Source organism: Elephas maximus, chromosome 2, assembly GCF_024166365.1.
Source record: "Elephas maximus indicus isolate mEleMax1 chromosome 2, mEleMax1 primary haplotype, whole genome shotgun sequence".
NCBI classification, from domain to species: Eukaryota; Metazoa; Chordata; class Mammalia; order Proboscidea; family Elephantidae; genus Elephas; species Elephas maximus.
Genome location: NC_064820.1, coordinates 197,422,330 through 197,445,947, shown reverse-complemented (window position 1 = coordinate 197,445,947; position 23,618 = coordinate 197,422,330). Strand labels below are relative to the sequence as shown.

Sequence of the window (23,618 nt, the reverse complement as noted above, 5' to 3'; positions counted from 1 at the left end):
CAATGACTAACGAAGACTGAAGAAGAATTTATGCCTCTGAGTTATGGTGCTGAAGAAGAATAATGAACATACCACAGACTGCCAGAAGAACGAACAAATCTGTCTTCCAAGAAATACAGCCAGAATGCTCCTTAGAAGCAAGGATGGTGAAATTTCGTCTCACTTACTTTGGACGTGTTATTAGGAGGGACCAATCCCTGAAGAAGGACATCATGCTTGGCAAAGCAGAGGATCACTGAAAGGAGGAATGCCCTCAACAAGATGGACTGACACATGGCTGTAACAATGGGCTCAAATGTAGCAATGATTCTGAGGATGGGTCAGGAACCGCCAGTGTTTTGTTCTGTTCTACAAAGGGTCGCTATGAGTCAGAACTGACTGGACAACACCTAACAACAATAGCTCAACAATAAAAAAAAAAAAGTTGCCATCCAGTTATTTGCAACTCATGGCAATCCCATGTGTTAACAGAGTAGAACTGCTCCATAAGGTTTTCCTGGTGTAATCTTTATACAAGCGGATAGCCAGACCTTTCTTCCATGGCACCGCTGAATAGGTTTGAACTGTCAATCTTTTGGTTAGAAGCTGAGAGCAAACTGTGCCACCCAAGGACCTTCATTAGTCATTACTCAAACCATCCACTGCTGTTGAGTGAATTTCACTTCATAGGGGCCCTACAGGACAGAGGAGGACTGCCCCATACAGTTTCCAAGGCTGTAACTCTTTACAGAAAACCCTGGTGACATAGTGGTTAAGTGCTACAGCCGCTAACCAAAGGGTCGGCAGTTTGAATCCTCCAGGCGCTCCTTGGAAACTCTATGGGGCAGTTCCACCCTGTCCTGTAGGGTCGCTATGAGTCAGCATCAACTTGACAGCACTGGGTTTTTTTAACTCTTTACAGAAACTGACTGCCATATCTTTTTCCCACAGAGCGGCTGGTGGGTTTAAACTGCCGACCTTTTGGTCAGCAGCCAAGTGCTTTAAGCACTGTGCCACCAGGGCTCCTTCATTAGTCATTAAAAAAAAAACCCCAAACCAAACCCACTGCTACGGAACTGATTCCAATTCACAGCGACCCCACAGGACAGAGCAGAACTGCCCCATAGTTTCCAAGGAGCAGCTGGTAGATTCAAACTACAGACCTTTTGGTTAGCAACAGAGAGCTTAACCACTGTACCACCAGGGCTCCCATTACTCACTGGGGAGATGCAAATCAAAACCACAGTGAAATACCATTTCATACCTACTAGGTTGGCTAAAATAAAAAAAGACAAACAACAAATACTGTTGTGGTTGTTCAGAACCTGAAACCCTTATGCATTATTGGTGGGATTATAAAATGGTAGAGCCACTATGCAAAACAGTCTGGCAGTTTAGTAAGTTAAACATAAAGTTACCGTATGACCCAGCAATTCCACTGCTAGGTATACACCCCAGAGAACTGACAACATATATTCACACAAAAAACCTAAACGCAAATAGCAGCATTATTCATAGTAGCCAAAAAGTGGAAATAACTATAAGCCCATCAATTGATGGATAAACAAAATATGGTATATCCATGAAACAGATTATTTGGCAATAAAATGGAATGAAGTACTTATACAGGCTACAACATGGATGAACCCTGGGAACATTATGCTAAGCGAACGCAGGCACAAAAGGCCACATATTGTATGATTCCATTTATATAAAATATCCAGAATAGGCAAACCAGTGACAGGAAGTAGATTCATGGCTGCCAGGGGCTGGGGCGGGGGGCATATAGGGCTTCTTTTTGGGGTGATAAAAATGTTCTTGAATTTAACAGTGGTGAATGCTGTACAAATCTGTAACTACACTAAAAGCCACTATGTTGTACACTTAGTAAAGGGTAAATTTTGATATACGACTTATACCTTGATTTAAAAACTGCATCTACCACTAATTATAAAAATACATGCTTTTTAAATTCATGATTATAGAAATTATATTCAACAAAGTTGAAATAATGAGGAAATTCTCATGTAAAATGATATAAACATAGGATGTTTAATTTTTATAAGTCCATGCTTTAATAACATCAAAAATAAATACCTTAGGTAGCAAAAAAAAAAGTACAAATATCAAAATTCTAGGTTATTTAGAGACCAAATAAATGTTTATTATTCCTTTTCCCCCTCAGGTCTAAGAATTATCTTTATTAAGAATTCCCAATGGGGGAGATCTCAATGAAACAGGCTCAGTCATATATTGTTGGCTAGAAGTATAAATATTACTCCTTTACTGGAAAATCTGGCAACATCCTTCAAAATTATAAATGCATGTAACTTTGATCCAATAATTCCAGTTCTAGAGATTTATCCTACAGATTTACATACATGCACAATGGCATACAAGTATGGTTATTCACTTTCAGTAAAAAACTGAAAATGTCCATACATTAATACAACAGAATACTATCCAGGTGCAAAAAAGAATGAGAAAGCTATGTTTTAAAATGTAAAGATTTCAACAACAGGAAAAAGAGCAAGAAAAAGTGTATACAATCTGTTATCTTTGCCATAAAACAGGTGTGGGCCCAGAACTGGAAGAGTTAACTGACAGGGTTCAGAATGCCTCACTGATTATTTTTCTGTATTTTCATATTTTTGAATCACATAATTATAATACCGATTCAAAAATTCAATTTGAAAAAACAAGGTCCATTAGCTCAGTGTAATGTGTAAACTGGTTAGTCATATCTATTTTGTATACTTAACAATTTTTCTCCTTTGACAAACTATTAATTTCTTGTTGGGTGGGTACGGTAACCAGCCCCCTGAAAAACCCCCAATGATCCCCACCTCACGGTATTCATGCCCTGATGTAGTCTCCTCCCACACAGTATCAGGGTTGGTCTGTTTAACTTATAGAATACTTCATAAAAAGGCACTTCATTTCCTGCATGGTCTCTCCCTCTCTCTTGGATCACTCACTCTGGGGGAAGCCAGCTCTCATACTGTGAGAAGCCCTATGGAGAGGTATATATGGCAGGGAACTGAGGCTGTTGCAAACGCCCGGCAGCCATGTAAGTGAGCAATCACTTCAGCTGACTGCAACTCTGACGGATATCTTAACTACAATCTCTGGATAGACTCTTGAGCCAGAACCACCCAGCTAAGCCATTCCCGGATTCCTTACCCTATCTAAAATGATTACGTGCTGTTTTAAACTACTGTATTTTGGGGTAATTTGTTAAGCAGAATAGATGATACAATGAGAAACATTCCTTCCACAGCTCTAAGAAATTACATTACATTCTTGTAAATATCATTTATTAAAGATACTATAAAAATTATCATCAAGGTGCTACCGGATATTAAAAGAAAATCCTCATGAAATCAGTAAGGTTGTAGTAGAATTTCTTCAATTCTTTACAAGTGTCTGCAAGGTTGAATTATCAAACGTCTAGAAGCACAAGCTTTCAATCAATAAAGAAATCATCCAAAAATATCGATCTAACTATATAAAACATGAAATTTCTGCTGTACAACTAGAGAAAATCATTAATTAAAATGAAAACCAGATTGGGAAAAAATATGCATGTCCAATGAAATAAAAGGTTAATAGCTATAAAACATTAAAATACAAATAGATAAATCAGCAAAGCATATAGGTACAAAGGTTATAGGAATACAAACGGTAAACAAAAAGCAGAAATCATTTCCAACAATAAAGTTGTACTAATTAAAACAAGTCTACATTACACACCCATTTAATCAAGAAAAAAACTTAAAAAAAAAAAAAACACCCAAATGCTATCATAATTATGGGGCAAATGATTGACTCATACACTATTAAAATGAAAAACCAAATCCGTTGCCGTCGCGTCAATTCCTACTCATAGTGACCCTATAGGACAAAGTACAACTGCCCCATAGGATTTCGAAGGAGCAGCTGGTAGATTCAAACTGCCAGTCTTCTGGTTAGCAGCCGAGCTCTGAATCACTGCGACACCAGGCATCCACACACTATTTATAATTGTGTAAATGGTACAACTCTTTTGGAAAGACACAGAGAAGTAGGTACATCAAGAGCTACAAAAATTTATAAACTTTGCCCTGATAATTCCACTATCAGCACTTATCCTTAGGAAAGACATTACTATGAAATTGATAAGGTACTTATCAAGACTTCACTTACAGATCTAATACCCACTCCTCCCCCAAAGAACTAATTTCAGTGGTTTAATTACCTGCACTGTAACATCCTGCCCCAAAGCTCTACTGTTTTTTGTTTGTTTGTTTGTTTGTTTTAAAGCACTTAAATGCAGAACTTTATTACCTATCAACAACTGTTCTGCAATTCTTTACAGATCATGGCACGGTGGGTGTGCTGCTCCTAGATACAGCAATTACAAAAACAGATTCAACGTGTTTCAACTGAATCAACTGCGATATTAAAGAAATGCCTTTGGATGTAAAATTCCAGTGACAAAAAACATGGTGTTGATGTCTGTTATTTTCATTGGATATAGACATAACCCGCATATTGCCTACTTTCACCAGGGAGCCCCAACAGCTCCAATTACAGCATCAAGAGAAATTAGAGATGACACGGGGAATATACTCTCATAACTTACAAAGAAACATTACCTTCAGACTCTTCCTAGTATACGAGGGGATATCACATAACCACTAATTATTTCTAATTTCACCTAATGTGTAAATATAATTGTTCATCCTCCAGAACGGATTTTATCCTTCTGGTGGTATTATATTTTACGTAAGGCCACTGGAGATGTAAAAATAATTTCATAAGTTTTAATAAAGTAATCTCACCTAATACAGTCACAAATTCTAAAATCTCTTCCCATTTATTAAGGGCAAATCACAAGTATATATGATTTTATTGGTTCTCCAACAGACTACCCAAAAATGAAAGCATTATTTAAAAATTATGATTTGTATAAAATGCAGATCATCTAGAATATATAAAGAACTCTCAAAATTCAACGGTAAAATATCAAATAATTCAATTGGAAAATGGGCAAAAGATATGAATACATTTCACCAAAGATGATATACAAATGGCAAATAAGCACAAGAAGAAATGTTCAACATCATTAGCCATCAGAAAAATGCAAATTAAAACCACAATGAGGTATCACTATATACCTATCAAGATGGCTGAAACAAAAACTGTGACAACACCAAACGCTGATGAGGATGCAAAGAAACTAATCACTCATACATTGCTGGTCAGACTGCAAAATGGTACAGTCACTCTGGAAAACAGCTTGGCAGTTTCTTATAAAACTAAATAAGAAATTACCACATAATCCAACAATTGTACTCTTAAGACATTTATTCCAGAGACATGAAAACTTATGTTCACACAAAAATATATACACTAATGTTCATAGCAGTTTTATTTGTTAATAATCAAAAGCTAGAACCAATCCAGATGTCCTTCACCAAGTGAATGGTTAAACAAACTGACACATACATACCATGGAACACTGTTGTCAGGTGCCAACGAGTGGATTTTCAACTCATACAGAAATGCCTCATGGGGTTTTCTTGACTGTAATTTTTACGGAAGCAGATCACCACATCTTTCTCCCACGAAGCCGCTAGGTGGGTTCAAATTACCAACCTTTCAGATGGCAGGTGACTGCTTAACCACTGCACCACCAGGCTCCTTATACATCATATAATATCATTATTATAATACTGTATTATTGAAATATAATATTATTACTATTACAATGTAATATATATTATCCAATATCTTTACTATATTAAGGATATCCCTTCATATGAACACGTAGGTAAGTCTACATTCTTTTATTTTTTTATTATCAAAATTTTTACTGACATCATTATAGACTCATGTGCAGTAGGAAGTAATACAGAAAGATCCCTTGTATACTTTGTCTGGTTTCCCAGAATAACATTTTGCAAAAACATCTAATATCACAACCAGTCTTACTCAGATGTTTCCAGCTTTACTTGTACTCATGTATGTGCACGTGCACCTACACACACGTTTACGTTAAGTTCTATACATTTTTATCACCTGTATAGGTTTGTATATCCACCACAGTAAAGATAATAATTCTAACACCAAAATGATCATTCCTGTTCCCCTTTTATAATCACACCCATCCCTCTCTCAGCAATTAAACATCCCAATTTGTCCTGTTTCTAAAATTCTGTCATTTCAAAAAGCATTACATGAAAGGAATCATACACATTCCTTTAGTGACTGACTTTTTCACTCAGCATAATTCCTTGAGATTTATCAAAGTTGTCAAGTGTATCAGCAATTCCTTTACAATTAGTGAGTAGTGTTCCAGGATAGCTGGTGACACAATGGGTAAGCACTCAGCTGTTAACAGAAAGGTTGGCAGCTTGAACTCACTCAGCAGCTCCGCGGGAGAAAGACCTGGGGGTCTGCTTCCTAAAGATTACAGCCAAGAAAACCCTGTGAAGTGGTTCTACTGTCACATAGGGTCACTATGAGTCGATAATCAACTTGAAGGCACCTAACAACAGTAACAGATATGTATTAGGCCACTCTATTACCAAAAGTAACAAAAATGTATATACACATACAGAAAACTTCTAATATGAGCAATTAAGAGTACGAATGAGGGAGTATATAAAGGGTATAAGGAGACTTTTACATTCCGTTTTTAGGATTTTTTAAATCATTAATATATATTTACTTTTCTAAGTAAAAAAAAATTACATCAATTTCTTCAAAAGCCTACACTTGAGATTATTTTTAAAAGTTTCAAAATGGACTGTTCAATTAAAACCAAACTCACCTCCAGAAAAGAGGTAGGGTACCCTTTTCAATGGGCTCCCCTGAAAACCAGGGGGTAGAAATGAAACATTTATATCCATGACAAAGGACAATCAGCCAAAAGCAACAACATAATGAAGTTACATCACTTAATAGTTGAGGTACAGAAAGGTATGGACCCTTACTGCATGAATTAAAATTCTAATTCCCAAACAAAAATGGATCAAATCTCCTGATTATTAAACAAAAATAGGAAATGTCAATGGTAGTCATCAACGTCCCTATCTTACCAATTAAGAGAGCTTGGAAGAATAAAGAAAAAAGCAAAAGCACAAAGATATGTTTTCAAAATTCACAACTCTTCCAAATGTGCATTTGGTTCTTGACATATAATAATAGTAACAGTAATAAAAAAAAGAAAGAAAACCAAACCCATTGCTATCAAGTCAATTCTGACTCACAGCGGCCCTACAGGACAGGGTAGAACTGCCCCACAGAGTTTCCAAGGAGTGCCTGGTGGATTTGAACTGTTGACCTTTTGGTTAACAGCCACAGCACTTAACCATTATGCCACCAGGATTTCCATAATAGCAGTAGGTATCACTTACTGAGCACCTACTTCGGAACTATTGGTGCACTAGTTGCTTCGTATAAATTATCTCGTTGCAGCCTCTCAATAACCCTGCAAGGAAAGTATTAGCCCCAATTTACAGATGAGTATCTCAGAGAGATTAAAAGGCTTTCCCAGCTAAACAGGCAGTATAGTACAGACTCAGAGATCTGCCCAACTCTAAAGTCATCCTGATTTAATATTCTTAATTTGGAAAATGAAAGTGAGAATGGAGAGAAAGGTAAATGCTTGAGATGTTATTGCTCAAATTCAAAGGACTTAGAAATTGACTATATAAGTACATGAAGTAAAAAAAAACTTCTGAAGTTTTGAAATCTGCTACATAAAGATGAGAGCTGACAGTCCACTATCATCTTCCTACCTAAAATGTACCCCCCCAAGTTGTACCTCTGTAATAACACCATTCACTCACTTTACTCAATAAATATTTAAATGCTACACAGTTAAAGATGAGATGATGAATCAGACCAGGAGAGTGAAGGCATGAGCTAAGGGTAAGTGTGAAGCAGGAACCACTAACAGTTCATTTAGCTGAACCCAGAGCACACGATGTGTACAGTATATGAGATTTGGACAGATCAGGATATGGCCCTGTTAGAGATAACACTGAATTTGGGCTTTATTTATTAGACAAAGGCGAAGAAGAGGAGGGAGAGGCTGAATGTAAAGCTTTAAACAGAGATCCAATATTTCCCATTGTGGAGGTATGGGGTAACTGTATAAAGAATGAGCTGGAGAGAAAGATGGTATGGAGAAGATCAGTGATAAATAAAGACCTCATAGCAGAATGGGAATGAAGAAAGGAAAAGACTGATAGAATCTGTATAATTTAGCAATAAGATAAAATTTTAACTCCATAGCATGGCAAACAAAGCCTAACTTCATACCTTTATCTCCTGACAACTCCACTTGTGCCAGATTCCTATCAAAGAATTTCTTGCCACTTGCCTAAGCTATTTCCTCTTACCTGCTGGTATGTTTGTGCTCAGATTAAATATAACCCTCTGTGAAGTCCTTCCTGATTACTCCAGGCATGCCTTCCTCCACAGTACCACAGCACACCTACCAGACCAGTTACTATTCTGCATTGTGATTGCTTACAGCAGTTTCCCTACATAGTTCCTAAAAAGCCGACTACGTCCGTGTCTCTTTCTTTTTATACTAACAGTACCTGACAAAGAGGAGGCACTCAAATATTTTTTCATCAGATAAATGAATAAGTAACTCCAAGGTTTCCAGCCTTGAGATGAACAGGAGGATGATGTCATCAGTAACACAGAAGGAAAAGCATGTTTAGAAATAAGAGAGGTGAGTTTGAAATGGAAGTATTACATTTTAAGTGAATACAACACAAGGTCGAAAAGACGCTCAGGTGGCTATTAGATTTTCTTGTCTGAAGCCCGAAGTTGAGTCAGATAGTTTTCACACAGCAGAGTAGGAATGAAGTCAATCAATGGGAGTAGATAAGGCTGCAGAGAGAAGAAAAGAGAGCAAGCAGTAAAACAAGGACTTTTTATAAAGGAGTAGTGGTCAAAATGCTGCAAATCTAGTAGAATAAGTACGGAGAAGTTGTCACTTGTGACTTATGAAAGAATAATTTCAGCAGAGTGGAGGGTACAGAAGCCAAATCACAGAGCACTGAGGAATAAGGAGGTAAACAAAGAGGACAACTCAAGAAATTCAGCAGTTACAGGACAAAAAGAACGTTCCTCTAGAATAGGAAGATGTCAGCCTGTTTTTAGGCAGAAAAAATAATGCAGTAGAGGTAGAGAATGAAGATCTCAGAGACAAAGTGGAAGAAATAATTAATAAAACAAGATCCCCCAGGAAGAGAAGGGGGTCAGAGACGTGTGGAGACCGAATAAATTTTTTTCTCAAAGAGGGAGGAAGAAAACAGAGAATTGGTGGGATGAAGAAAAGGAAGGAATACTCAAAGAATCATCTTCCTCTCAGGCACCAACACTATAAGGCTTAGGTATCATCTACACTCATCTCCAATGTCTGGATTCCTCAAATCCAGTTTCCAATTATTTGCCTACAATTCAGGCAACTCCAAAAGGGCTGGCAATTTTCTCGCAATGAAATAATCTTTTGGATTTACCCCCTTTCTTTGCAGTACTGACTCTGCTCTAGTCTAAGCTTTAGTCACAACAGGCTCTTATCTCTAGCCTCCCCCGGTCAAACTTTTCCAAATACTGATTTCATCATCAACACTTCTCAGCTAAAATCCCTCACTGGCTCCCAGTTCCTATCACATCAATACCAAAGGCTCTATTACCTGACTACACCCTTCCTACCCAACCAATCCCCAAGTACCCACTGAAAACACCATGCTCATTTAATTCTCCACATCTAAACACTGTACCCTCCTATACCTAACCAAACACAACCCAAACCAAACCAAATCCGTTGCTGTTGAGTCGATTCTGACTCAAAGTAACCCTACAGGACAGAGTAGAAGTGCCCCATAGGGTTTCCAAGGAGCGGCTGGTGGAGTCAAACTGCCAACCTTAACCACTGCACTAACCAGGACTCGAAACACAAACCAGGCAAGACCAATTCAAGTCCCACATCCTTAAAGCCTTGACTACTCTAGATTTCATTCATCTCTCCACTCAACTTCTTAACCACTTAAACATTCATAGCACAGAACTTAGCACAGGGGGTGGCTTATATTTTCTGAATCCCCAAGATTGTAAAGGGAAACGAGTAATGTCACAATGCCAAAAAATCTGTTTTTAAAGGACCAATTTAAAAAATAATCTATTCAAACATCCATGCCATGGACATCCCATTCTTCACCTAATGAAACAGCATCTATTATTACAATGCAAATCATTTATAAGGTAAAACTGCAAACAAATTTGGCAAAAAGATGCAGTATTTCTTAAAGTCAATATAAATTACAAAGAATCACTTCAGTTACACTCAAGGAAAGGAAGATGTAGGTCAAACCAGTAAACAAGAGAAAATGACAGGGATCGTACTAGGACACAAGCTTAAAGAGTAATTTGATAAACATCAAAGGATCAAGAGATGGTAGTGAGTGGCATAATGGGGGAGGATAAAACAAAACTGGTAAAATACTCATAAGCGGGTGAGGAGTACACGGGGATTGCTACTATTCTCTCTTCTTTGGGGTATGTTTAAAATTTTCCATAGTAAACATTTTTAAAGAGAACCTTACTAAAGCTGATTAAGCCTTCAAGTATTTTTTATAAAAACTTACCCTTTTCATGAGCATGAGAAAGTGAAACAAACGTATGTTATCTCCCCACTGTACAATTTCACTGAACATTTTTGAAAATTCACTTCTTCCCTTATTCTAACAAATGGGCAGCCATCATAGCCAAAAATTTTTATAAAGGATAAAGAAAGCCTTATTTTCATAATTCTTAATTTCATTTTTCAATATAAAATCTAAATAAACCTTTTTCCCCTACTTATTTGTGAAAAGTTTAGTCCCTGCCACAAGTGAACTAATTTTTAGTGCTTTTTGTTTGTTTGTTTGTTTTCTTTAGATTAAAAAAGACCACTAGCATCAGACCATCCTGGAGCTGGCTTCCTCCTAAGAACTTTGAGAATCTCTGTTATGGGTTGAATTGTGTCCCCAAAAATAAATCCTAACCTCTATGCCTGTGTGTACATTTGGGAATGGGTTGTCTTCCTTATGTTAATAACGCAAGATTAGTACACAGTATATTCTGAGTCAATCTCTTTTTAAGCAAGTAAGCAGAGCAGAGATGGTGGAAGAGAAATGCCAAACCACATGAAGACCACTCAGGAGCAGAAGCTCAGAGAGACTAGGACCTTCCTCTAGAGCTGACAAAGAAAGCTTTCCCCTAAGGCCAGTACCCGGAATTTGAACTTCTAAAGTCCTAAACCATGAGAAAATAAATTCGTTTCTTAAAGCCACCCATCTGTGGTATTTCTGTCATAGCAGCACTAGATTAACTAAGACAAAATCTGGTACCAGAAGAGTGGAGTGCTGCTCTAACAGATACCTAAGATGTGGAAGAAGTTTTGGAATTTAGTAATGGGTAGAGGCTGAAATAGTTTTAAGGTGCCTAAGGAAAAAAAAAATTTTTTTTTTCTTAATAGCAAAAGCTTAGATGGCCTCGAAGAAACTTGTGGTAGAATTATGGATGTCAAAGGCAATTCTGGTGAGAGCTCAGAAGAAAATAAGGAAAGCTACAGAGAATCTCTATCATCTTAGAGAATACATACAACCCAAGCAACAGAATGTTGCTAGAAATGTGGCCATTAAATGTGCTTCTAGTGAAGCTTTAAAAGGAAATGATGAACATGTGAATGTAAGAAGGGCAATACTTCTTATTCAGTGGCAAAGAACCTGTCTGAATTGTGTTCAAATGTTTGGTGGAAGGTAGAACTTGGTAAGTGATGAACCTGGACATTTGACTGAGAAGATGTCTAAGCAAGATCTTAAAGGGGCCACGTGGTTTCCCTTGCCGCTTTCAGTAAGATGGGAGACGAAAGACAGACTTTAAAACGAACTGTGTAAAATGAAAGAACTTAAAAGATTTGATAAACTCTGTTGTACAAACTAAGGACATGTGTCCGAAAATGTTCGCCAAGGACATGGCTACACAATCTTTGTTAAGGAAATTAAGCCTGTGAGTGATGGATCTAATTACCACAGCAGAACACCCATCAGTTTACACTGAAGTGGACAGAAAAAGAACAAAAAGAACACTACCTGCCTCTTGGAAACAGGCCAAAGTAGCTACATCTGTTGTCCTCCAAGAAAGGACCACCCTTGGAGAAGCTCGGAGATCAGCAGAACTGTTGGAAGGACATGGGAAGCAGGGTCCTCTTGGTTTCTAAGGGTAGAGCCACGGGTCTCCTGAATCTCAAAGGGTGGAGCTACAGCCTCCTAGGTTTCAAGGAGTTGGATCCTCAACTTGGTTCCAGAGTAGAGAGCTGCTGTTAAGGTGTGCCAGTGGGATGGGACCTCTGCCTAAAGCTGAGGGGGTGAGGCTTCCATGCCCAAGGAACAGAAGAACAGGGCCTGCCAGGGCCATGGGGGCGGGGCTGCCACTCAGATGTACTAGGAGAATGGGGCCACCCAAAGCCAAGAGAGCAGAGTTGCCATCCCAGTGGGCCTGGAAGGCAGAGCTGAGGCCCAGGACTGAGGAGCCTTCACCCAGAATCCAGACGGCATGGCCAACACCCAGAGTCTGGAGGGCAGGGTCATTGCCCAGATGGTCTCAGAGAAGAAAGGATTATTTTCAAGCCTTGAGACGGAATATAAATTATGCTGCTGGGTTTTGGACTTACTTGGTGTCTGTTATCCCTTCTTTCCCTCCAATTTCTCCCATTTGTAATGGAAATGTCTACCTTGTGCCTGCTCCATCACTGTACTTTGGAAACAGATAACTTGTAATCTAGATTTCACAGGTTCACACATGAAGAGGAATTTTGCCCCAGGATGGAATACTCCTAAAGTCTCAGCCATATTCGATTTAGATGATTCAGAAGATGAAATTTTGCACTTGGAGCGGGTTTAAGACTTTTAGGATGATGTGATGGGGTGATTGCGTTTTACACGTGGTAAGAACATGAATTTTGGGAGACCAAAGGGTGTAATATTATGGGTTGAACTGTATCCTCAAAAAATATGCATTTTAAATCCTCACCTATAAGCCTGTGGTTATAATCACATTTGGGAATGGATTGTCTTTCTTATGTTAATAGGGTATATCTTGAGTCAATCCCTTTTAAGATATGAAAGAGATTAAACAATTGAACAGAGCAGAGGTGGGGGAAGAGAGATGAGAAGCTACATGAAGATCACCCAGGAGAAGAAGCTTGAAGAGACTAGGACCTTCCCTCAGAGCCAACAGAGAGAAAGCCTTCCCCTAGAGCCAGCACTGTGAATTCGGACTTCTAGCCTCCTAAACTATGAGAAAATAAATTTGTTTGTTAAAGCCACCTACCTATGGTATCTGTTACAGCAGCACTAGATAACCAAGAAAATCTTCAAATTCATGAATACCACCATAGTATAAATTCTCCATAAAATAGCTAAGTGATAAAGAGTAGAGAACAAAACAACTACTACAAATCAGCCCAGTGAGAACACAAGGAGTTACTTCAGGCCTAGGAAAGTGTCAGAGACCTTCAGTGGTCACTAAAAGCCAAGGGTTCTAAGATAATTCTATGATTTCCAGAGCTTCAGTTTTGTCTCCAACAACTTCAAAGCACCTTCAAGGTTGGCCTATGTCTTCCAACATCATTTTACTACAAGGCTATGAAGACCCCATGATGTAATACAGACTCAAGCACTTAATAAACTGTAAATTACTGTCTGCTTGAAACTTCCGGCTCTGGGGGCCAATCTTCAAGATTTTATCAACCCCCAGACCTTCTGTTGGCCCAGGACAGGAACCATTCCCAAAGCCAACTCTTCAGACATGGATTGGACTGGACAATGAGTTGGAGAGGGCTGCTGGGGAGGAGTGAGCTTCTTGGATCAGCTGGACACTTGAGACTATGTTGGCATCTCCTGCCTGGAGGGGAGATGAGAGGGTAGAGGGGGTTAGAAGCTGGTGAAATGGACACGAAAAGAATGTGGAGGGAGAGAGCGGGCTGTCTCATTAGGGGGAGAGTAATTGGGAGTATGTAGCAAGGTGTATGCAAGTTTTTGTGTGAGAGACGGACTTGATTTGTAAACTTTCACTTAAAGCACAATTATAAAAAAAAAAGGATTTTATCAAGCACCTACTCTGTAGAAAGCACGAAGGCTTTGTACACTGGGAGAAATTAGAAGGCATCAACCCTGTTAAACACAAAAGCACCAAGTCAGGATTATAAACTACAAGGGCAATGTGTTCGCATTACTATACAGAGAAAAAAATTAAAGAGCACATGAGGATAAGCTGAAGAAGCTGTTTATTCATGACAAAAGGCAAACAGCCTGCTTATAGCTAGATACACAAAACAACAGCCAATATAATCTTGAATCACTTGTCTTTCTCTATTCTAGACAGAGGGCTCAAAAAAAAAAAAAAACCAAACCCAGTGTTGTCGAGTTGACTCTGACTCATAGCGACCCTATAGGACAGGGAAGAACTGCCCCATTGAGTTTCCAAGGAGTGCCTGGCGAATTTGAACTGCTGACCCTTTGGTTAGCAGCCGTAGCACTTAACCACTAGACCATCAGGGTTTCCAGACAGAGGGTTAACAACCCTAAATACTCTTACCCCCAATAGAATCTTATTCTATCACAACATTACAGACAAAATAAAAGACATTTGCTAAAGTCTTTCTAAAATTTCCAGCCCTGAACATAGGATCCAATATAGATTAAGTGCTCTGTACCTGCTCCACTGATGAAAAAATGAACTTGTTTATCAACTGTGAAGTCTGAGTATGTCGATATTGTGACTACACAGAATTTTTTTATTGTGCTTTAAGTGAAAGTTTACAGTTCGTTTCTCATACAAAAATTTACACACACATCATTATATGACCCTATTTGCTCTCCCTATGACAACACACTCCCCCTTTCCACCCCAGATCTCCCACATCCATTCAACCAGTTTCTGTCCCTTTTTGCCTTCTCATCTCACCTTCAGACAGGAGCTGCCCAGTTAGTCTAATGTATCTACTCGAACTAAGTAGCACTCTCTTCACGAGTATCATTTTATGTCTTACAGTCCAGTCTAATCTTTGTCTGAAGAGCTGGCTTACACAGAAATTATTTTTAATTACATCTTTCCCAAGCTATGCTGTTCAGTTAAATTTGCATTCCACTGAGACTGATTTCACATTTTTAAGTCCTCAGTTAAAAAATATCAAAGGCTACTAGGGAATCCAACACAACTTGTACAAGGCAGGGTCATGCAAGCTCCATGGGCACAACCAAAATCCCCAAGGGATCGAATTGCTGGGCTGAGGGCTGTGGGGACCATGGTCTCATGGAACACTAGCTCAATTGGCATAACATAGTTTACAAAGAAAATGTTCTACATTCTATTTTGGTGAGTAGCATCTGGGGTCTTAAAAGCCTATGAGAGGCCATCTAAGATACTCCACTGGTCTCACCCCTTCAGGAGCAAGGAAGAATGAAAACAACTTAAGACACAAGGGAAAGATTAGTCCTAAGGACTAATGGACCAAAACTACCACAGCCTTTTCTAGACTGAGTTCAGTACAACTAGATGGTGCCCAGCTACCATCACTGACTAGTCTGACACAGACCACAATAGAGGGTCCTGGACAGAGCTGGAAAAAAATGTAGAATAATCAAACTCATAAAAAAAAGACCAACTTACTGGCCTGACAGAGACTGGAGAAACCCTGAGAGCATGGCCCCCGGACACCCTTTTAATTCAGTAACGAAGTCACTCCTGAGATTCACCCTTTAGCCAAAGATTAGACAGGCCATAAAACAAAACGAGACTAAAGGGGCACATCAGCCCAGGTGCAAGGACTAGAAGGCAGGAGGGGACAGGAAAGCTGGTAATAGGGAACCCGGGGTCAAGGGAGAGTGTTGACATGTCATGGGGTTGTTAACCAATGTAATAAAAAAAATCTGTACTAAATTTCAATGAAAAGTTAGTTTGTCTTGTAAACTTTCATCTAAAGTACAATTAAAAAAAAAAAAAAGACTAAATGGACACATCAGCGTAGGAGCAAGGACAAGAAGGCAAAAAGAGACAGGAAAACTTGTAACGGGGAATCCAAGGTCAAGAAGGGAAGAGGCTTGACACGTTGTGGGATTGGTAGCCAATGTCACAAAACAATATGTATATTAATTGCTTAATGAAAAACTAATTTGCTCTGTAAACCTTCATCTAAAGCACAATAATTTTTTAAAAATACCAGGGGCAAAAATAAAAGCAATGGTTTTCAAACACAACCTTGAACAACTGAACCAAAGGCCTAAAAGGATAAATTAAAGACACTTGCTTCCTGAAGCCCATAAAGTCTTTGAGCGATTTAGATTTCTCCCTGAAAAATTTTTTTTCCTGCATTTAAAGTTTGCTAACTCTCATTTTAGAGGAATAACACACTGTCTATAAGCACCAATATTTTCAATTTTAAATAGAATACTGACATTTCTTTGATGAGAACCAAAATATTTACATTTCTATTTGTATGCTTCTAGAGAAACATCTGTTTCCATCCTCAGATCTAGATTTTTATGTGACAACAAAGACAAAACTATGTAAAATAAGTTTCAATGTGAACCCAAGAAAAAAGATTTGTCTGAACTGCCAAAAGATTTTCAAAACAGCCTATCCACCCTAATAAATATCACCGGCTTGTAGTTCAACGGAAGCTCAAGATAACCACCAAAATAAATTTTTCAAATCTGCAACCTCCAAGCTAAGAAACCGAGGAGTGCTAAAGCATATTTAAGATATGAATCAACAGAAACAAAAGCGACACACCCACATTCTCCCGAGTAACTTTAAAGAACAGCAGGTCTACACGGTAACGTGAACATTTAATGCATTCACAACAATTGCCACAAACCATAAAAGGTTTTTCTGGTAAAGCCTTGACATAGTGCTTCAGAAGTATTTGTTGACAAAAAAATTATCTTTGGTGACATTACTGTCAACCATGAAAATGTGTTTGGGCAGAAACAAAAACAGAATCAAATACTTAAAAAGTTGAAAAGAACATTTCAGCAATCAAGTCGTTTCAGATTTGAGAGGTTGAGAAGCTGCTAAGAGAAATACTACATAAGTTCAAAGAAAAAAGAACTTTACACCCTCTCACGCTATTACCCAACACTATTGAAAACTACAAATCCGATGTTCTCCCTTTCTATACGCAGATACACACACGTATCATACACTTCAAAATTAAAAACTAAAAAAGGTTCAAGAGCCAGTTCTGATGGTGTCAGTTATCAAAAGCACAGGTTGCTGTACCTTCACAATAGGTCATTCAGAAAAATTAGCCTAATTTAAATTTTGACTGACATTCAAGAAAGCAAGCTTTCTCATCTTAAACCCAGCCCAGTTCTCCTCTTAGCCACTTTTAATTTGTGTCCAAAATGCACCTCCACCTTCAGCAAGAGGTCACCCCAACAACTAAAAAACTAAGCCATGCTTAATGCAGAAACAGGACTCCAGGTAATAAGCCGGTTCATTTGCACTCAAGATACTGCCAGGCCAAACCTCACATTTTTTAAGCCAAACAAACGTATACCTTCATCTTGAAAATTTAAATCTGAACTCTTAAAAGTTTAACACTTAGCCAGTCCTCAAGGGAATGTTATTTGAGAAAAGCTGAAAAGACCCAAACTCATAAAATAGAAATAAATTTAAAAATCAAAGCAAAATTTCCCCAAGATGCTTTTAGCTGTAAACTGATAAGAAACCAAAAACCAATTAGTTATGTTTCCCTTTAAGTTGCCTGTATATATACATTCATGTATATATTTAAGTTGTACCAAAAACTGCTTACAAATGGCAACTCCTGTGAAGTAGATGATGATGAAGTTCCAGGTAATTCTAGCATGTTTCCTAATGTACTGGTACTGGAGTCTGGATCATCCTGAAAAGATAAATTTATTGAGTTTAATTGCTCTTCTATGGTAACGTTTGTATCTCCTAGTGAAAAAGGGGCTGGGAGAAGGGCTGCTTTTTCACTGCTGCCGTCCACTTCATTTCTTTGCTTATTTTTCTGTGTTTCAGTTTGAGGAGCTAATGGCAAGAATGGCGATTTGACTGCACCGTGTCTACTCTCTGATGTGCTGTCTTGTTCATTTCCCATGGCCACTTCTACACCATTCTCTGATATAGGCTCATAATTGCAGGTGGCATTGGTCTGAGTTTCCTCAAAGATCTCCTCTATACTCTCATCCTCTGTGACTGGCTGTTCTGGGTCCATTTCAGAATCTACATCTGCATCGTCCACACAAGTAAAATTCTCAAAGTGCAGAAAGCCATTCTTGATAGTCTTTGTTACTTTTACCTGGAGTTCAGGGGAGTTATTACAAGAGGGTTCCTGTTTCATAGCAAGTGCTGTTGGACCACCAGGACTCAAAGAAGTGCAAACAACTGGCGACTGAGCTCTTGAATCACTTTTTTCAGGGTCTTGAAAGGATTCTGATCCATCAGCAGACCCATTTAAATATTCTACATTGATCATGGAGGCCAAATCCTGTAGTCTCCGCAGTGGAATGTAACAAGATGGAGAATCTTGTCCATAAGCATTTTGGGATGTTCCACTGGCAGTCGGTAACTGCATAGTACACCCATTAAGTGGCTCAGAAAAATTGGATTGACCATTACCGAAAGGGCTGTCCTTGTCTTCTGGGGCATCTAAATTCACTGGATTGGAAAAGGGCAGCAGGCAATTTCTTCTGGGTAGTTCACAGGTCTGATCCATCCTTGGCCAGCATCAACCTGGAATCCAAAAACACAGCAATTAATCTGAGTTAATAGGCCGTTTGGCTCTTCTCTTCAAAATGGCAGCCACTTCTCAAGGACTAGTGGCCTCGATGCCTTTCTGCTGCACTTCCATGGGCGGAAAAAGTTCCCCCGGCTGACGATGGAAAAATGGCCTCGGTGAGCCTCCGCAAACTCCATCTTCCCAGAGCTGGGCAGATCCTGCCACATGGAAACAGCCGTCCCTTTTTTCTGCACTGCAGACTGGTGGACAGTTTGGCTTAAGTAAAATTAAAAGCCCTTTGGCAGTCGAAATTCCCAAATCTTAAACAGGAAGAGTCAGCGTCCCCCCTTCTCCCGCCCCGGGTCCAGCAGCCGGATCTCCGGAAGGGAGGAGGCTATGGGATTCGAGGGGGGCTCCCGGACGCTGCACAAAAAGGCACCCGCTCTCCCCCGCCTTCCTGGCTCGCTCGGGCGCAGCGGTCACAATAGCGCTGCACCCTGCGCCCGGCCGGCGCCGGAGCCTTTGCAGCGGCCGTGTCCAGGCCGCAGGCGAGTCTGCCGAAGCGGCTGCAACCCCGAAGCTCGCCTTCCAGACTTGTGGCCTGTTCGGTCCGCAGCTGGAGGGCCCAGAGGCCGGGATGCGGCAGGGGGAGAAACAGAGGTAGCCGGCGAAGCCGAGTCAGGGCAGCAGCAGCTGCTACAGCTTGACAAACATGGCTGCTGCCGACGCCGCCGCCGCCTGCCCGGGCTGCGTTCCCTCCCTCGGCCGCGGCAGCACCTCCAGGCCGACACGATCGCACTCATCAATATTCAGCAGCAAGCAAAGTTTGCTGCAGGAGGGCAGCCGGCCCCACGCCCCTCACTCGGCTACCTGAGGGGAGGCGGAGGCCGAGGTGCGCGCGGTCGCCCGGCGGGGCATGGGCCGCGCCGGGAGGAAGTTCGCGGCGGTCGGGCCGGCTAGGCCAGAGCCCGGCTGGTAGTGATGGAGGGGGAGGGGGCCCGCGGCTGCAGCGCCGCTGGCCACCTACCCCGCGCCGCGCCAGGCCCTCCCCCGCGCCCCTCACCTTACGGCCACCACCATCTTCCCCGCCCGGCCGCCTCCTCCCTAGTCCTCCTCGCGCCTGCCCGCCACCCACCCCAGCGCACTAGTTACCGTGCCCCGCGCCCCCTCCCGGGCCGGCTGGGGGGAGGGGGTGACCCTCATTACACTGGGGCGCGAGCGGAGCGGTGGGGAGAGAGAGGAGCCGCTCGCCGCACCCCCCTCCCCCCGCGTCTCTCTTCAGGGGAGAAGGCAGCGAGTGCGACCTGCCCCGGCCTATTCCGCTGCCGCCGCCTCCTCCTCACACCCCCACCGCGCGCGCCCCCGCCGCGGCGCGTGCGACCGAGCGCCTCGCGCCGGCCCGCGTGCGGCTAGGGCCTGGAGTGCGCGCGCACCCCTTCCCCCACCGCGCGCGCGCTCCCTCGCCTCACTCTTCGGGGTTCAGGGCGGGTGAAGTCGGGCTCGCAAGCGCGCCACCCAATCAGCGGAGCCGCCGCCGCGGCCCCCTCCCCTCCCCCCGCGCGCCCGCTTGCGGCCCGGGCCTACGGGCCGGCCTGACTGTCCGGGCGGGGCCTGAGGCGGGCTCCCCTGGGGCTTCGCGCGCCTCCCCGGAGTGTCTGGGCCTGCGGGCGTCGTGGGTGGCACTCAGATCCCCTCACCTACTTCGGGGCGCTGTGCCGGCCCCGGGCTGCACTCGACTCCTGCACCCTACCCGTCTCGAGCCCCCACCCCGGCGGCACCTGGCCCGGCTAAGGCCTGTCCAACCGCCCCGCCAGCCCCGCTCGGGCCCGCGTCAGTCCCGGCCTCCATCTTAGGTTACAGGCCGGGCTCCCCATCTACTGGGCACCTGCCCTCAGCCGGCTCGTTTCGGCCCGAGGCCAAGGCAACCCCCCTCCTGCCACGGGGCTCACCTGGGGGCTTGGGCTGGGGTCTTCGAGGCCTCAGGCCCCGAGCAGGCGCAGCCGCAGGTGAACCCCCAGCCCGGCCGCACCCCAAACCCACAACACCACCACAGACCAAGCTGAGCAGGAAACAAAATGGAGGCAGCAGCTCGGGTCTGCCTCCCCGAGCCAAGCCTGTGCAACCCCAGGGCTCCCTCCTGCCGCAGGCCCGAGGCCCGCGAGGCAGGAGGCTGGCTTGTCCGGGGCGCCGCCGACAGCCGCCTTAAAGCAGCGCAGGCCGGGCTGGGGACTCGGCCCTACGGTCCTCACAGCCCCTCACCCACCGCCCCTTCCTCCCCCCCTCCCGCCCATTCCCCTCCCTCCCGCTGCCCGGCCGTGCGGGGTGAGCGGCTCCGGGGAGCCGGGTCGGGTTACCCGCCCTGGCACTGCCCGCCGGGCCGCGCCCTCGGCTGGGGTATGTGGCCGGGCGACCCCCGCGCTGAGCCCACCCCCTGCAACCAAGCCGGGCTGCCGCCTGACAGCACACCCACACCTTGGCCTGCCGCTGTGCGGCCCCAGCCCCGCGAAGCTGAGCCCCAAGCCCAGACACTGCCGGGACGAAGCTCCCTCACCACCCCCGGGCCCAAGGGTCCTCGCTGCCTCGGGCGGGGCGAGGAGAGCCCTGGGGGAGGGGTCCACTAGTCCCTGCACCGCCTCCCCCGCCTAGTCTGGGTTTGGGCCTGGCACCCGGGCTCGGGCCGCGGGCGCAGGCGGGCGCGGGTAGGTGCGTGCGCGCTGGGCAGGGGACCGCGGGCTGGGGGCCGGGAGGAGCCGCGTCTCGCACCGCGGACGCTGCAGTTCTCGGCGCCCAGGCAGATGGCCCTCTCGTGCCACCGCCGCCCCACGCAGGCCGCGGCTCCGCATCCCGGCTCCCCGGGGAGATCGCGCCTCGCCCTTGCGGGCCCGGTGTAGGGACCCGGCCGGAACTGCGCTGGGAGGGCGGACCGCCGGGCTGGCCGGGCCAAAGCCTGTGGGCGTACACCCCGACCAGGGGCTCTCTGCTCTCCCGCGCCCGGCACCTCGCGGCCTGCACCCAGCACACTGGGCCCCGCGGCACAGGCCTGGCGCGGCCAAGGCGCGTCCATTCCGCAAAGGGCGGATCGGGAAACCTAACCCCGGCCTAACCTCGCGACTGCAGTCCCCTAGGCCCTTACCTCATCCCGACCCGACCGCGCTGTCCCCTGCCTTGTTCCCCAGCAAGAAGGTCACCTCGGAGAGTGTTGGATCTAGGGCATCCTCGTCGTTGAGAGAAAGCCACAATCGGCCGTCACAAAAATACCACCTCCTCCAGAAAGCCTTCTGTGATTAGATTTAGGGTTAACGCCATCTCAAAACTGAGGGCACCGCCCTCGAGGGCCACGTGACTACCATTCCTCCCTGGGCTTAGTAATGTGCGTAATTATTGCTCTAGCGGAGTATTTACCCATAGGTCTACTGTTAACCTTGAGCCCATCTCGGAGAAAGGCCACCTTTGGCATTTCCCTGGGCCGGCATCAGCGCTAAGCTCCCTAAACTGGGTCCTTCAGCCTTCCCCGGCTTTCACCCCATGGCTGGCCTGAGCAGACAAGGAGTTCTGGATGCCCTGTGCTTCCTGCTCTCCGAGGCCCACAGTGGAGCGATGTAAAGTAAGACACAAATAAACAGGCCCTTAGCACACCATGGGTAAGTGCTAGAATGGAGATCCTGCTAAGACAGCAAGTAGATTTGTTAGAGGGAAAGCACCTTCTGGAACCAGCGTGAGGAAACCAGAGTGATGAAGACTCTGAGGGCTCTTTTTTCTCGGGACAAGAAACAGGTAGCCAGAGGATTCCCAGGTGCAAAGTTAAGGTGTCAGTGTTCTGTGGGCCAGGACCAGCCAGAGCAGAACTGGGTTTACAACCAGGGGCCCGCCCTTCAGGAGCCAGCTCTTTGTTCTGCTAAGGAGTCACTCTGGCTAACCCTACACTGAGCAATTCAGTGGGGAAATTCTGACTGGTTCTTTCTTCACACCTAACACTTTGAGCAATAATTTCTGACTAACGATTAAACCAAAAAAACCAAACCAGTTGCCTTTGAGTCAAGGAAGCAGACTGCCACCTCTTTCTCCCGCAGAGCGGCTGGTGGATTCAAACTGCTGACCTTTTGGTTAGCAGCCCAGCACTTTAACCACTGTGCAACTAGGGCTTCTGACTGACATTTACTTCTCGTCAATTGCCTAATTCATCCTGCCAGTCCTTTACTTTCCCAGCAGTCATTCTGAAGTCCTGCCTAGAGCAAGTCACTTGGGGCACTAAGCCTCAGTTTCCTCACCTGTAAAATGCGGTGGTGGCTTCTAATAATGCACAGAGTGGCTGTGAGGCTTCCGTCAGGTAAAGTTTAAGTGTTGGCAGCCTGTATGGATGAATGCTGAAACACAGTTCATTGTTTTATTCAGCAGCCATTTCATAAGTGCCAGACAGTGTATTGGGTCCTGGGGAAAAGAAAGGATGAAATACTTACTATGGAGAACCCCAGGCCTCAGGAGAAAACTGTTAAATAAAGTTGTTATGGTGTGAAGAGGGGCTGGACCAGCATCTTCTCCCAGAGCAGATCTCTGAGTATTCCTGCCCTGCAAGAACCCCTCTCTGTGAACGTTCAGCCCCTGTCAAAGAGGAAACCAATTGCCATCTAATCAGTTTCGACTCTTGGCACCCCCATGTGTGTCAGAGTAGAACCGTGATCATACTGTTTCAATGGCTGGTTTTTCCAAAGTAGATCACCAGGCCTTTCTTCCCAGGTGCCTCTGGGTGGACTTGAACCTCCAACATTTTAGTTAGCAGCCAAACGTGTTAACCTTTCGCATCACCCAGGGACTCCATGGGAGAGAACTGGTAGCTAAA

The 23,618-nt window shown here is 43.8% G+C and overlaps 1 protein-coding gene across 6 annotated transcripts in view; it reads right to left on the bottom strand.

Moving 5' to 3' along the window:
- Positions 1–21,036, bottom strand: part of NSD1 (nuclear receptor binding SET domain protein 1) — a 208,850-nt gene extending 187,814 nt beyond the window's left edge. Inside the window, exons 1-2 of one of the 6 annotated variants that reach the window (XM_049874394.1) lie at positions 20,731–21,036; positions 17,852–18,795 (exon numbers count right to left, since the gene is read on the bottom strand). In XM_049874394.1, coding sequence (XP_049730351.1) covers positions 17,852–18,778 — 927 coding nt within the window. In that variant the 5' untranslated portion in view covers positions 18,779–18,795; positions 20,731–21,036. The other 5 variants (XM_049874393.1, XM_049874397.1, XM_049874395.1 and 2 more) reach the window with 5 other exon arrangements.
- Positions 21,037–23,618: the final 2,582 nt, after the last annotated feature.